This window comes from Metopolophium dirhodum, chromosome 3 (genome assembly GCF_019925205.1).
Source record: "Metopolophium dirhodum isolate CAU chromosome 3, ASM1992520v1, whole genome shotgun sequence".
NCBI classification, from domain to species: Eukaryota; Metazoa; Arthropoda; class Insecta; order Hemiptera; family Aphididae; genus Metopolophium; species Metopolophium dirhodum.
This window is the reverse complement of record NC_083562.1, coordinates 7,160,738-7,175,202: the sequence shown is the minus strand read 5'-3', so window position 1 is coordinate 7,175,202 and position 14,465 is coordinate 7,160,738. Positions and strand designations below refer to the sequence as shown.

Below are 14,465 nucleotides of genomic sequence, written 5' to 3'. Positions count from 1 at the left end.
CCTTCTGGTAGAAATTTTTTACCCGAGATAAAAAAAAAAAAAAAAACACCATAGTAAAACCACTAGCTTCCTCACTCCGCTCAGAATCTAAAATTGAAAAATGAAAATGTCCATTAACAGCTCAAAACAAGTTAAAATATTTTGAAAATGTTATGGTGTTTATAAAATGCTAATATAAACATTCAGTCAAAATGTCATGTATCTACGGTCATTTGTTTCAGAGTTACACTAATTTGTTTTTCCCTATGCTTTTGAAAACCACTGAGAATTACTTAGATTCACTTTCCTATCAGAAAAGATGCTGTTGAACAAAATCCAAGCATTTTTACTATTCAAAAAGCTGATGAGAGATACAAATATAAAAAAAAATTATTAAAAAACACACATTGTTGTAAAATCAATACATTCATCGCATTCCGCTCAGAATCTAAAAATAAAACTGTATAATATGTTTTTCATAATACATTATTGTTATATACCTTTATAAATATCTAGATTCTAGAACATACCATAGGGCATAGGACCGTCGACCGTAAATGATAGTGAAATCATAGGCGTATACTAAAGGCTATGTGTAGTACTTTGGCCATTCCCAAAAAGTAGGTACTATATTAGTAAACTAATTAAATTAAATTTAGATGAGTTTAGCTAAATTATGAATAAGAAGGTCGGTTTACTTGATAACTAGTTTAACACTTTGAATTATTTTTTCACAAGAGTGCAAAAAGTATGAAAAATAAAAAATGTATTTTAAACCAGTACTTGCCCTAACAAGTGCAGTTCTATATTTTAATTTTAATTTAAAAATAATAATTTGTGTTTAAACTTTAAATATTAACAATACTGAAATTGTAGAGGTAGGTACATAAAATTAGCTGTATTCAAAAGTATGGAATTACGGATATTAGCAAAATAAACCTAATGCAAATTATTTATAGATAACTATTATTTGTTACCCCAGAATTATGATTCTGGTAATCGCTCAAAATTTAAAATTAAATATTTGTTGTTATCATAGCTTTTAATATCGAACGCACTGTGTCCTTTTTTCCACCGATACAACCAGTGTTATCACTTGAATTTTGCTTCTAAATATCATTTCCTCATTTTCAACAAAGTACCCGATATTTACTAATACTATTCATATCAAACACTGAAGTAAGTATCAACATACTGAATGACTTTAAAGTTTAAATATTTAATATTGTGTAATATCACTTTAATAAATGAATAATTACGATACTTAATATACTTAATATAATTTCATTTCCAGGGATAAATAATAAATATGACTAAACCATTCATTGTCAGAATGGCTGTATCATTGTTGATTGTTGTATATTTATTATTTTGTGTATTGTATTTTAAGGTTGTCGTTATATTATCCAGATCCATAGTGTTTTGTCATGAATGAAAACATTTTTGTTGGTTAGAAATAAGAAAAATTTATGTTCCTTTATATGGTTTTACATTACGCTAAGAACGCAATAAAAATCACCACATGATTAAATGAAAAATTATAATAATAGCATTGTATGCAAAAAATAAAAACCAATTGCTTCACTTTGAGAAGTCATTAATACCAATTATTTGTTAACTACATAAGAATATTATATGATTAAATATTTTACAACATAAAAACGAGATGACAACGCAACCGTTAACTAATTTTTACATTAATGTTGTTAATATTTTAACATTATATAATATCAAATGAATGGGATTAGTTTACATATTAAAATACAAATAATTTTTAAAATATTTAAAGTAAAAAATATATTTTAGATGCAGTTAGTTGAAGTATAAAAACCAAAAAAAAAAAATAATAAATTTTCAGATCTTATGTCATTTTTAGTAGATTGTACACATACAATAAAAAAATTATTTTTTTTAGCATAAATACAAAGTATCAAGCTTATCAGTCATTGAGCCGAAATATTTTTTTTTTATAAACTAAGTAAGTTTAAAAAACATACAAATAATAAAATATCTTTGAAAAAAAAGGTTTTATAAATATTAAAATAATTTAAAAAAAACGTTTTAGACATGATCAAAAAAGAACATAATGTCTAAATAATAATATACTTATGATTATTATAATAATGTGTGTTATTCTGTGTTCACTACATTATTTACATGTTTAAGTTTACGCAGACTTACACACAAATTTTATGACTAGCATTTAGGATAATGGTCGGCGCAAGATATTGTTCACAGGTTAAAAGTCTAATCACAAAGAAAAATGTTATACAATAGTATAAAATATTCTCAAAAAATATATAAAGAAAACAAACACAAAAATAAATAAACAATAATAATCAATTTTTTTTTTTTTAAATCTAGTTTTATGGCTTAGGGAGAAGGTGAATGGGGCCAAGCTATTTTTGCATCAATTCGTTTATACGCAAATAGACAATGATTGCCACAGGCTGTTGTAGAACTTTTAATGTCTTGTGGACAATCGGTTTCAGATAACAAAAATTCTGTAAACAAAATATTATTATATATTATCAAGATGACTAACAAAATAATAGTAACTAAACAACTTTTATTCTTAATTATTGTTACCTTGACCATCAATTAATTTGAACAGAGAATAATCTTGTGGATTGGTTATGCGCAGTTTATGTGCAATGATTTTGCAGACGTCACGTGTAGTCATGTGTGGTCTAACAGGTAATGTCTTAGTCAACAGCGATCCATTGGTTTCATCGGGTACAACAACTTTGAGAACAGATTTGAGTTCATTCAGTGGGTCATAACTCAACTAGAGAAATATAAATGAGTAAATGTTTTTGTAAAAAGCGGACAATTTTGGTGTTACATACTGTATTGTCGGAGCCCAATGTCTTCACGCCATTAATAGTATTTGCTTCCATGGACGACTTGTAGCTCTTCAAAACATGCACAGCCCCGCACAGTGCAGTCAGATAGTATCCTCCCTCGCCAGGGATCAATGACGGGTGCAACAGTCCCCACATGTATTCTGCCTCCAGTTCAGCTGTAAGGACGTTGCATTGAACAAGCACCCATACAAGCAGTGGTAGGAAGTCATCAGCGCCTAGACATGCATCTGCATTTCGGTTTTGCATTTTAACCTGAACAATTTAATTTGATTGGATTAAAATGGTAGATACAAAGGTTTATAAATTATCTTACAGCATTAAATATTAAAGCAATGGCTGATAACAGATGTTCCAGTTTTTCCAATGGCAGAAATGCATCTTGGAGACGTTTGAAACATTCCGATATTTTCTTCAAATCGTTCTCATTGGGTGGTATTAAACTTTCCTATAATAACATAAAAATTATTAACACATTTTACAGTTTAGCTGACTTATTTTGATACAGTATACATAAAGTAAGTACATAACTGTTGAAATTATTTTTTTGTAATTATATCTAATGATTATATGTTGTGTTAGACCTATAATTTTGAGTAGATATTTGATTGAAAAGTATGTTCAATCTATAGAAATAATAATAGAATCCAATTCAATAATATATTATTTTTTTTTTCAAAAAGTAAGAAAGTAACAACCCAAAAATTCATAAGTATTACTACTGTTTTTCATTAATCTTAGTATACAGTTATAGTAAAAAAAGCGATCATCGCCCTGCTACTATAGTAGGTGTCGAGTGGGTCACTATAACGGATGTGTTGAATTGAAATTTAATGATATAAAAGCATTGTATCTCTACCAAAACGATTCTTAATGAAAACTCAGATCTGTCAGCCTATATTACTAAGTATATTTTATGATAATATTGCTATTAAAGTAATTTATATTACTATTAATAATTCAGAATATCTTTTAGATTTTTTGGTTACAGCATGAGCTTTTTATGAGAAATCTATTACATTCGTCGTTCAGAGTCTACAATCATAATAACTATGTAGGTATTCAATTTGTAATACCTAGCTTTGATTTTATAAGTGCCATAATGCCATATCACATTGTATTTTTAGTGCGCATCGATTTCCCCAAACCTCGATCATGGCCATGCAACAGGTGGCTTTATATTTTAATGACCTAATTATTATAATTAACGGCTAATTCGTAAATATACTTACTCGGACAGCAAAGTCTTGAATACTCTTAGACTTGGCGTAGTGTATGTTTTCGACCATGGACGGGATCGAGCCGTTATTGACGTACTCGTCGACCAGAAGGCTGTAAACGTGTTCCCGGAGTTCCCTGAGCACCAGCCTGTTCATCACGCCTTCCAGGATCACGTCAAGGTTCAAGAATTCGGTAGGTTTCAACTGTGGACGGCATGAGGTAATTAAAAAATAATTTATGATAATAATAATAACAATAAAAAAAAAAAAGGTAGTCGAACGTTATAGTGCGTGTTTTTATAAACACGTAGGACACGTGAGTGCGATTTCTTTATTTCAATGACCAATTTAAGAACACTACGTTCGGTTAACTATGGTTGTTTTATTCATGTAGATAAGATACACAGCCCAAATTAACGAAATAATTACGTTATACGGCTTAAACTGCTTCCAAGTCCCCCGCCCCCGTCAAACATAAGAGTAAATAAATAGTGAATACCACCTACCTGCCAGTTTTATCATACATGACATATTTTATAGAATATCAAATTACAAAGTGTAAAATATAGTACCTGGCTCCGCTCCTTTTCCACCACTTTTTGGAATTCCTTTTCGCCGTGTTTCAACAGGTAGTTCTTCATGCCCGACATGAACTGCCGCACGTTTCTCATCACCACCGACGGGTTGGTCTCCTTGGACTCGACCGTGCAGCACACGAAATTGTCGATGGACCGGGCAAACACGGTGGTCTTGTCCGCGGCCAGCTGTAGAGCGTACTCGCGGGTCGAAGAACCAGTGCCGGTTTGGGCCATCAAGCGGCTTCGTGCCAGTGCTTGGATTCGTGGGACTGCTACAGAATAACGTAAACACCACAGTTAATACTTTACGCCGTATAGGTTTACGTTGTGTGCAATGCACAGTACTTTAACTAATGATTATTAATAAAAATCTATATATTCCATGCGAGTATATAAGAAAAAAAATATACGTAAGGGGATCGCTAAAAAATTGAAATTCAAAAATTTGGGTCGCCACAGTAAAAAGGTTGAGAAACACTGGTATACGGTATGGTCTGCTCGTCTCAGCTGGACGACACTAAGTTGTCGGGTCGTTCGATTTTATAGTGGGAAAATCGAACGGAATATTCGTATACAGAATAATAATAATAATAATATACATTACGTCGTAACACGTAACTCTCCAAGTAGGTATGAGAATGAGAGATATTAAAAAAATACCAATCACCAGCCTATATATTATAGTCCAACGTAGGCGGTGCAAACAATTTTTCTCTGAATCAATTTATAGCAACAACACATTTGCGCACCCGATAAAAAACAATTGAACGATCGTGCAACGTCACAATTTATTGGGCAACTATAAAATCTAAAATATTATTTCATGTTTTCTCGAGCCAATCGAAATTGTAAAATCTTAATCGATAAATATAATGTTATGATTTCTGATATAGGTACTTGTAGATATAGATTATGAACTATACAGGTATGTAATTTTTGTATCAGTTGCATCAACGCACGAGTGGGTACTATGGTCTATATAGGTACTAAATAAAAATGGAATTTAATATAACTACCTAGGTAATTTAAGTAAAAAACAATCTTGATTAGTTTTTGTTATTTTAAATATTACATAAGTAGAAATCTGGTTTCTCGGTTTGTTAAAAAAAAAAACTAATGCGTAGGTCAAAACCGATAATTTAAAAACGAAGTTCAAGACATTCATAAATCACAAGCATAACCATGAGTCGGAAACTGAAGAAACTGAAATGTTAACTTATTGGACGATATATAGAATTATATATTTATATGTACCTACCTATAGGTACATTAATAGTTGTAATCTGTATAGGTATAAGTTATAAAATAAATAATGTGTATCTATATGCATTGAGTATTTTTTTTATTACAAGTTGGGAATATTATAGGATCTTATTTATAGATATTTCTATTATTTAGTAATTATATTGGTACAAACGTAACAAAACTCACTAACGAACTTGTATAATGAACTATAGTGTATTAATAATATATAAGCCTATGCAAATATGTAATAATAAAGTCCTACAGAACGATTCTATCAACACTAGACGATTGTTTTTCGGAAATTATTAACTTTTTTCGAATTTTTCTTTAACGATAACTGACGGCAACGTTGTCATGGGCTATAAATCAGCATGAAATGTTAATATTTTATTTTGGGCTCACATGTCAGTAACACTCGTGGCGCATATGGGCTACTACATTCAACGTAGGAACCACGAGTCGACCTGTTGCACAATACATCTAAATGACGAAAATAGGTTGTATACTATTCGAGTATTTTTATGACAAAATATAAATTAAGATTGATTTTTATTGGTATACAATTATGCCGTCGATTAAAAATGCTTTTCATTTTTAAAATCGATGTCACGGTTGAGGCGTGGGGCGCACAAATAATTCTTTCGTCGTTTTTTTCTTTCAGTGACAAGATAGAAATAAACATGTGGACTACCTCCGTTGCGGGTTTCTAATACAACACCTGTACATTCTATACAAGACCTTCGTAAAAGTATATTAAATATTATATAATATTATACTTCTGCGGGTTAGGTACTTCTGCTACAAATATTACAATATTATAAACCACCCACGTACAACCTTGTTTCTCGAAAAACGAGTAATTACCAATAATCTTACGCGGCGAAAAAAATTATATAAACGTCCGTTTTCTTCATAGTCGTTATAAATATAGGTGCGTTGAAAAAAATGATCTTGACTTTTACGAGCCGTTATTTTGGAGACATATTATATTGCGCACTCGACTCGACTGTATAACTTGTCGTTTGAATATTTAATTATTATTAATTGTATACATCGCAGACGAATACGGTCGGCTGTCGGCAGTGTACACTCGTTTTATCGGGATTTTAATGACTGTCGGGTGTTTAATCATCATCTCGCGAGATCACGAACGATTTATATACTCTACGCTCGGTGTAACCAAAACCCGTCTGCAATACGAACAACCAACGCTTTTTAAATCTATATTTTTTTATTTATTTAAAATTGTTCGTCTAGTTGGTGAAGACGACATGGTATATAATATTACCTATATAAGAACAAAGGTTCGGGGGGTGGATAGTCAAAGATATCTCGTAAAAAATGTACTATATGCATTTATATACTAGGTACATGGTACCTACATCGATTTGTTGTGGAATCAACGATTATACCTAAAGGCAGGGTTAGGAATATATTGTGGTACACTCAAAATTGTACACAACGAATTATGATTGGAAATTTATTAGTCTTACTAACGAATATGAATGCAAATTTAACGCTATAATAATAGTTCATTCTCTGACTAAAAATATTAGATGGATGTTTTACATTTTTTATTTATACATTGGAAAAAAATAAAAACAATATATTATCATATTTGTAGGTAAATGTATTGAATTGATAAGACATGAGTAAATATGAAGTATCTATGACCACAACACGTTTAGTAACGCGAATGCATGCTTTTTAATACTTGACTTAATTAATGTGAATGAGAAATAATTTGTTTGGTTAAATGCATGTTGCAAACCCTGCCTACAGGTCATACAACACGTAATATTATCATCATATACCTACGTCTAACAGCTATAGTCAACATTTTGGAAATTATGACATAGTGAGAAGTATGTGGAGTGTTACAATAGTGATGGACACGTCATGCGCGTGTATGAAAACGTTTAACCAGTTCATCGTGGGAAAAACAAGGAAACAAATCATATCATTATTTGGAATATTGTAGGACTTATGCGTTTTATTCGTCGAACAAGGTACAAAATAGCGTTGGGCGATTTTTCCGAACAATTAAATGTATAATCACCTAAAAATGTACCTATGTACCAAATGTATATTGGTCAGATATTAGCCATTCCCCTGGCGACTTCGTCTTATTACATTATAATGTACCTGATAATATGTACCATGCTCGTATTTTTACTAATTACTAGACGATTAATTCCAGGCCGGTAGACTCATTCAAACCCCACCCCCCTCCCACTTACAACATGGAAAGAATACAAATTTATTTATTAATTATTACCTATGTAATTATTATGCGATTATCGGTCGAAAATGTGAAGCCGTTTTTGTATTCAATACCGAAACATAACGGATCTCAAATAGTGATGACAGATAGATAGATAGATAGATAGACAGAGAGAGAAAGAATTTTCGAATTATTCTTTTTTTTTGTTGTGTGCACTACACGTTTTGAATAAAAATGTGTAGAAAAACATGTAAATTAGGCAAACTTATTGTCTTATTATGCATAACAACTTATGGGCATTGTTTGAACATCTCACCACTAAACTTGCATTAAAATATAGTTTTGAAACAGTCATTTTTATTTTCTAAAATGTTTAAACCCAATTATGATATAAACTTAAAATCTTAAATAAAATTCTTAAATTTGATGCAAAAAAAACATTAATTGTAATATTACAACATTCAGTCTGAAGTACAAAGTGGCATACTGAATGATAATTTATATTATTAGTAATAAAATGGTAAATAATGTATTACCATTAGAATATATTTTGTATTTGTCATACAAATCTAATTTTGTAATATACCTAACTAAAAATAGTAGGATCGGAATGAAATATATTACTCAAAGTAACATATTTTAAGTTAAACTTAATACAATTATTATATTAGTAAAATGTTCATCCATCTTACCTAAAAGTGGATCCAAACGTTCAGAGAAACTTTTGTTCCGGTTAACTGGCTTTAAATGTGCTTGATTTTGTTCTTTATTGGCAACAGGCAACAAATGTTCCCACCTTGAACTATCCCATGGCTCAGAAAATTCCGTCTGTAATGTAAAAACAAATATAATCAAATAACAAATATATTATAGATAACTATACACATTTAAAATTAGCATTTAATTTACTTTAGTATCGTCATCGCTATTCTGAGATAAAAGAGACAGATTGCTGAAGCCACTTAAGTTCAAAGTATTGTTGTTGACGCTATCGGTAGATTGGTGATCAGGTAGTTCAGTATTATCATTGTTTCGGGACGTTGAACTGGGTTCTTTGATGTACAAGCTCAAATGTGGCAACCTGAGAATATTTATAACAATAATCGTTTAATATCATAAATATAATGTTTTTGAACAGCGTAAAAAAGGTCTGGAAATTGACTTTATTTAATTTACCTTTGCAAAATAATCTCTTGTATTGTAGGTCCTTTGCGTCCGGGAGATTCTCTTAGACAATTGGGTTGGCTAGTTGTTGTTTGCTCTGTGTTATCTAATGAGTTGGCATTTTCGTTTTCGTTGCCAATAAACTCCCAACTAGAATCTACTGCCCATGAACCATCTTGACCACGCTTTGGTGGACCAATACGTGGAGTTTCTACAGGCTTACCAGTTTTTAGCGGTTCCCTTCTGGAGTTTTTCAACAATGGTATATTGTCGACGGATGACGAGAATGCTTGGTTGGTAGAGTAATTACCATTAGGAGATAGCAGTTCTTCTTTAGAATCAATACGAGTTAATTGGCTACAGCCAACTAATGCTGGCCATTGGTGAAGAAAACTCGGCTCTGAATGGCGGTTGCGGAAATTATTTGTTGAAGGTTTCGACTTGCGACGTAGGAAAGCTGCCTATATATTATTTTTAATTGAATTAGTGTTGTATTAATTTTAGTTTTTAATATAAATGGTTAAAATAGTTTACTTGTCTTATGGCATCCGCAGGTTCGGCATAAAAAGGGCTGCTTTGTTTAGCTTCAGCCGTATCATCTTCAGGGACGGGTGATTTTGTCTCTGGTGACCCAGGTGACAATAAACTGGTTGTACTGTCGGTGATAGATGGGAGATCGTTAATTGGGTTTAGTGGTAAAACAAGACCTAGTGTATTTTTAGGAATGGTTGGAATACTGGTGGTTTGTTCCAAAATATCGGGTGGCATCTCTGGAGGAACTTCTGAAGTATTTTTTTTATAAGTACCACTATTGCTTTGAGAAGGAGTTTTAAATGTAGACAAAGACGAGTCAGGACCCCAAACGTCTTCATAGTCGCTAACTTTATCCGCAAAAGTACTTCTATGATAAATATTAGGAGTTTCTAATATATCACTCTCTCTGTAGTGTCTAGATTGTTTTATTCTATTTCTTTTGGTACGGCGACCGGAACGTAATCCGCCTCCTGTGTCTGAGATAGGAGATGTTATTTCTGAACCTAATGGACTTTTGATCACTGGCATAATTTCACTGTCATCTGTTGACTTTGATAACTGTCCACAAGATACTTGAATGAGTGGTGAAGGAGTTGTTTCTTTGTGAAGACTAAATGTAACAGTAGTAGTAACAGTAAAATTTTGTTGTCCTGCTACAGGTTTGGCCCAACGAGGAGGAGGTGGTGGTGGTGTCTTAGCCATATGAGTTGAGCTTACAACATCCGAAGTTACTATTGGACTATTAGAAGATTTCAGGTTTAACGTATTGGGTGGTGTGGGTCTTGTTCGACCACTCACAAGACTCATCGGTGGTGATAAGTTATCGGAAGAGGACGGTGTACCTAAAAATGTATACAGCATTAATAAACGATCGTTTTTGAGAATTATGTCTAATGTCTAAATTGATTAGTGATTACCTTCTTTCGAAGAACTTTTGAAAGTAGTTAGAATCCCATTAGCTTGTTGAATACTTTCCACTGGACTAGTTGATAATTCTTCAATAGACAGGTGACTGTCTGTAAAACCAGATTCTTGATTATTATTGCCTATAAATAAAATTTAATATTATATATTTACGTATATTATACATTTGATATGTATATAGTACAGTCTAACCATATTATAATATTATATAAATATATAATAAACAGATGTATAGGCTGATATCACTAATCGGTAATTTTATCTGTAAATGCTTGTGATTTTGAAAACTTTTTTAATAATGCCTTGAAATCATTATAACACATTATTGACAAAATTTTATTGTCATTTAAAAAGTGTAAGACTTATAAAAGTAAAATATATATAATATATTAATATATATATATATTATATATAAATAAAATTACGTATAACACGATACATTTTTTTTTTCAAAAATTTATCTATAGACTGTATAATAAATACATAGATGACAGATCATTATACAAATATACAAATCTCACCACTACTAAAACTACTAAGGCTACTCGATTGACTGTGAGCAGCACTACTGGAAATAGATGTGTTTAATGTCCTCTTGGTAGGTTCGTCATTTGGCGATATGTCCAATGTCGGAGAACTCCTGGAACTAGCCATAGGGTACCTCCAGAATTCTGTGAAAAACACGTATTGCATATTAATAACGAATGAGAACTAACGATTTATTGGCAAGTGAAAATCCACCGACCTTGACCAAGTAACGCTAACGAAGAGAGTTGCTGTCGATTTTTGGCTTCCTGTATGGCTTTTGGTAACATAAGCTGTACGGGAAGTTCATCGCTGAAAGTATGTAAATAAATTATAATGTGTCTTACATGTTTTTTTTTATTTTTTTACATCATAACAACGGTCTTATAAACAATTAATATCTTACCAGCACTGTGCGTAATGAGCAATTAACATAGGGATGCTGTCAAACTTATTGTCTGAACTCTCCAGAGCTAATCGGTTGTCGGCAGTGGCTTGTATGAGATAGTGTTCGATGTACGGACCTTTGCCGCTGGGCAAACGAACGGATATGGCCATAGTGCCCGTCTGACTGGACTGTCTCACGACGAAATTCTGAAACAATGCACACACCGCCTAGCTATGATTTCTATTCGTTTATAAGCTGCAGCAGTCGTGTAAAAGACGATACGACCACTACGCAGTCAACGACGACAACGGGCAATAATAATAATGATATGCCGAGACATGTTTAATTGATGCACTCACCCCGTCGTCTTTGCCTTGCAACAAGTGAAAAGCACCGGCCCGTTGAATTCCCGGCAGAAACCATATCGGATGACTGCGTATGAGACGTTCGAGTAATCCAATATCACAACTGGCCGCGTCCCCCGAACCAGACCTCACGGATCCACTGCTGGTTTCATAATCGTCTTCGTCCTGTAAACATGGGTAATAAATTCGGTATTATTAACAATACAATTAAAGCGGTTGAAAGAAGAACCGGGCATAATTAATATGGACCGCGGTGCTCATAAAACGTGTAAGGATTTCGTTAAAAGAAAAAAATAATAATAATAATAATGAGACAAGTGAGGAAAAAAAAAATATAAATATTTTTATGAAACTATACACGTACCCGAGGAGTAATGCAAATAAAGGGGAATTCCCGTGGCCACTATAAAGGCTGTCTCATTCATTATGTCTATTGTTTTTTTTTTTTTTTTGTTTTTAATTCATTCCTTACTCCGTCTTGAAGTTCGTTATCTAATAAGATTTATGAGAACTACCGAGTGCCACCAACTTGTCCGTCTTCGGAAATTAGTTGCAACGCGATAAAATGCAAAATAAGATTTTTTCATAACAAAAAAAACATGCACCTATGTAGTGCACATCGTACACCGATGTAATGTTGGTGAATACCGCGACTACCACGTGCGCACTAAAGAGATTATATATTTTCAGAGGAAAATTTAACATTTCACTTAAAAAACGAAACCCAATACACTTACACAGAGTAAAGTTGGCGCCAAGTTCGTTTAGGCTCTCCACCGTTTAGTTAAGGTCGGCAGTGGTCTAATAATAGAGAATCGAGTCAATATATAGCTGAGGACTAAAACGTGTGACATCACCATCCAATTACTTTTGATTTTATTTTTAATTTTACGCGTACGCGGTATATCCGGTTAGTTTGTACGGCCAAATGGATGTCGAAGAACAACATTTCGCACAGGACAATCTCTCTACGTATAAATATTTACAACGAAGTAAAAAAAATCGGTACGCTCGAAAAATACAAAAGGAAATTCTAGTAAGATAAAATCGGTTCATTACATATTCTCTGCGTATGTTTTCATTGTCCAATATCATCGTTTATGCATTTTGACCATCAATAACGTTTTGAAATTCGAGGTGAATAAATATTGAACGCGTTGATTATTGTAAATTATTGCATATTATTTCAATCTATTTTACATAATTTAATTTCAATATCATTTTGTATTTATAAAAAAATAGTTAATATTATGGATAGTTTAATAACGCGTCAACACTGAACACATCGCACATAAGTCAGAACTTCGTAAAACATTTGTAAGCTACCTATACAATAGTTTCAGAAAAAGTAGTTAGAACCATTCGAATAGCATTATAAATAAAAAATATTATACATTGCAATTAATTTTCACGTGCGATGTATAATGGGATTCACAAATTAATATCATTCTAACTATTGTTCTAGATATCTGACTGTATCTTATTTCTTGATTTCATAAACGACATAATATTATATTTGAATTTGTTTTATTTATATTAATTGTAATAGGTACCTATTTTAGATATATTATTATATATTAGATGAGTGGTTCACTAGACCAACAGTTTGTGGTGGATAGTCCAAAATAATATAGTCAAGATAATAAAACAATATTTTATTGTTTACGATTTTGAAAAGTGTATTCAAACTTTGCACAAACAATACAATTATAACAGAAGTACAGTTTGTAATAGTAATAATAATAAATTATTTAAATGATTATATAAGCCTATAAATTATTATTAAAAAAAAAAAAAAAGAATCACTATTATAAGCCATTAGATATTTACCCGATAAAACGAATGCAGTGTCTTGCAATTGTCCATGCATTATAAAGTATGCGTCAACATAATTCGTTCCGCACAATACGCAGACAATTTATACAAAATTTGAAATCAATACACTCTTTTTTAGACAATAACACACCTACACTCGGTACGCCCTATGCTATAGATCGATGCTGTGTGGCTAAGTGCGGGTAAAATTTGCCGATACGGTCGAGCCTATACGGCTATATATGTATTATAATACGTATAGCCTAGTACATATTGTAACCACGCAGATTCAATTAAAAACTATAAAATCGGTTTGGTGATGCAATTCCGTTGGAACGATACAGCGATCAGCTTAATTGCGCTTGGCAAACAAACGCACGCGTACATACGCGGTACAACTGCAGGGTTTTCCGACGATTGGATTTGGCATTGGGTCGGGGATGCACTTGATTAAAGACGTCTTCCATCCCCCTGCACCCTCCCCGAAGACCGATGTGTCCGCACTGTTATACAGGTGCACATCATACACGCCTGCACGAAGACTCTCGAGACTCTATATAGTCCACTCCGGTATATAAGGTATACTGTATATACAGTGTATAATATATATATGTGTACGAGGGCGATAGAATGGGCCGGG

At 32.4% G+C, this 14,465-nt stretch overlaps 1 protein-coding gene across 8 annotated transcripts in view; it reads right to left on the bottom strand.

The window, feature by feature from the left end:
• Window positions 1-1,504: 1,504 nt before the first annotated feature.
• The window catches only part of LOC132940287 (protein sprint), a 93,555-nt gene continuing 80,594 nt past the window's right edge, over window positions 1,505-14,465 (bottom strand). For 6 of the 8 annotated variants that reach the window (XM_061007787.1, XM_061007790.1, XM_061007791.1 and 3 more), the window contains 15 exons: window positions 12,005-12,175; window positions 11,664-11,851; window positions 11,478-11,569; window positions 11,254-11,403; window positions 10,726-10,854; window positions 9,809-10,650; window positions 9,287-9,735; window positions 9,020-9,191; window positions 8,803-8,938; window positions 4,636-4,913; window positions 4,076-4,267; window positions 3,160-3,291; window positions 2,829-3,098; window positions 2,569-2,767; window positions 1,505-2,483 (listed from right to left, as the gene is read on the bottom strand). In XM_061007787.1, the coding sequence (XP_060863770.1) occupies window positions 2,353-2,483; window positions 2,569-2,767; window positions 2,829-3,098; window positions 3,160-3,291; window positions 4,076-4,267; window positions 4,636-4,913; window positions 8,803-8,938; window positions 9,020-9,191; window positions 9,287-9,735; window positions 9,809-10,650; window positions 10,726-10,854; window positions 11,254-11,403; window positions 11,478-11,569; window positions 11,664-11,851; window positions 12,005-12,175 (3,531 nt within the window). In that variant the 3' untranslated portion in view covers window positions 1,505-2,352. Of the gene's footprint in view, window positions 2,484-2,568; window positions 2,768-2,828; window positions 3,099-3,159; window positions 3,292-4,075; window positions 4,268-4,635; window positions 4,914-8,802; window positions 8,939-9,019; window positions 9,192-9,286; window positions 9,736-9,808; window positions 10,651-10,725; window positions 10,855-11,253; window positions 11,404-11,477; window positions 11,570-11,663; window positions 11,852-12,004; window positions 12,176-12,374; window positions 12,988-14,465 lie in introns of those variants that run through there. The other 2 variants (XM_061007794.1, XM_061007788.1) reach the window with 2 other exon arrangements.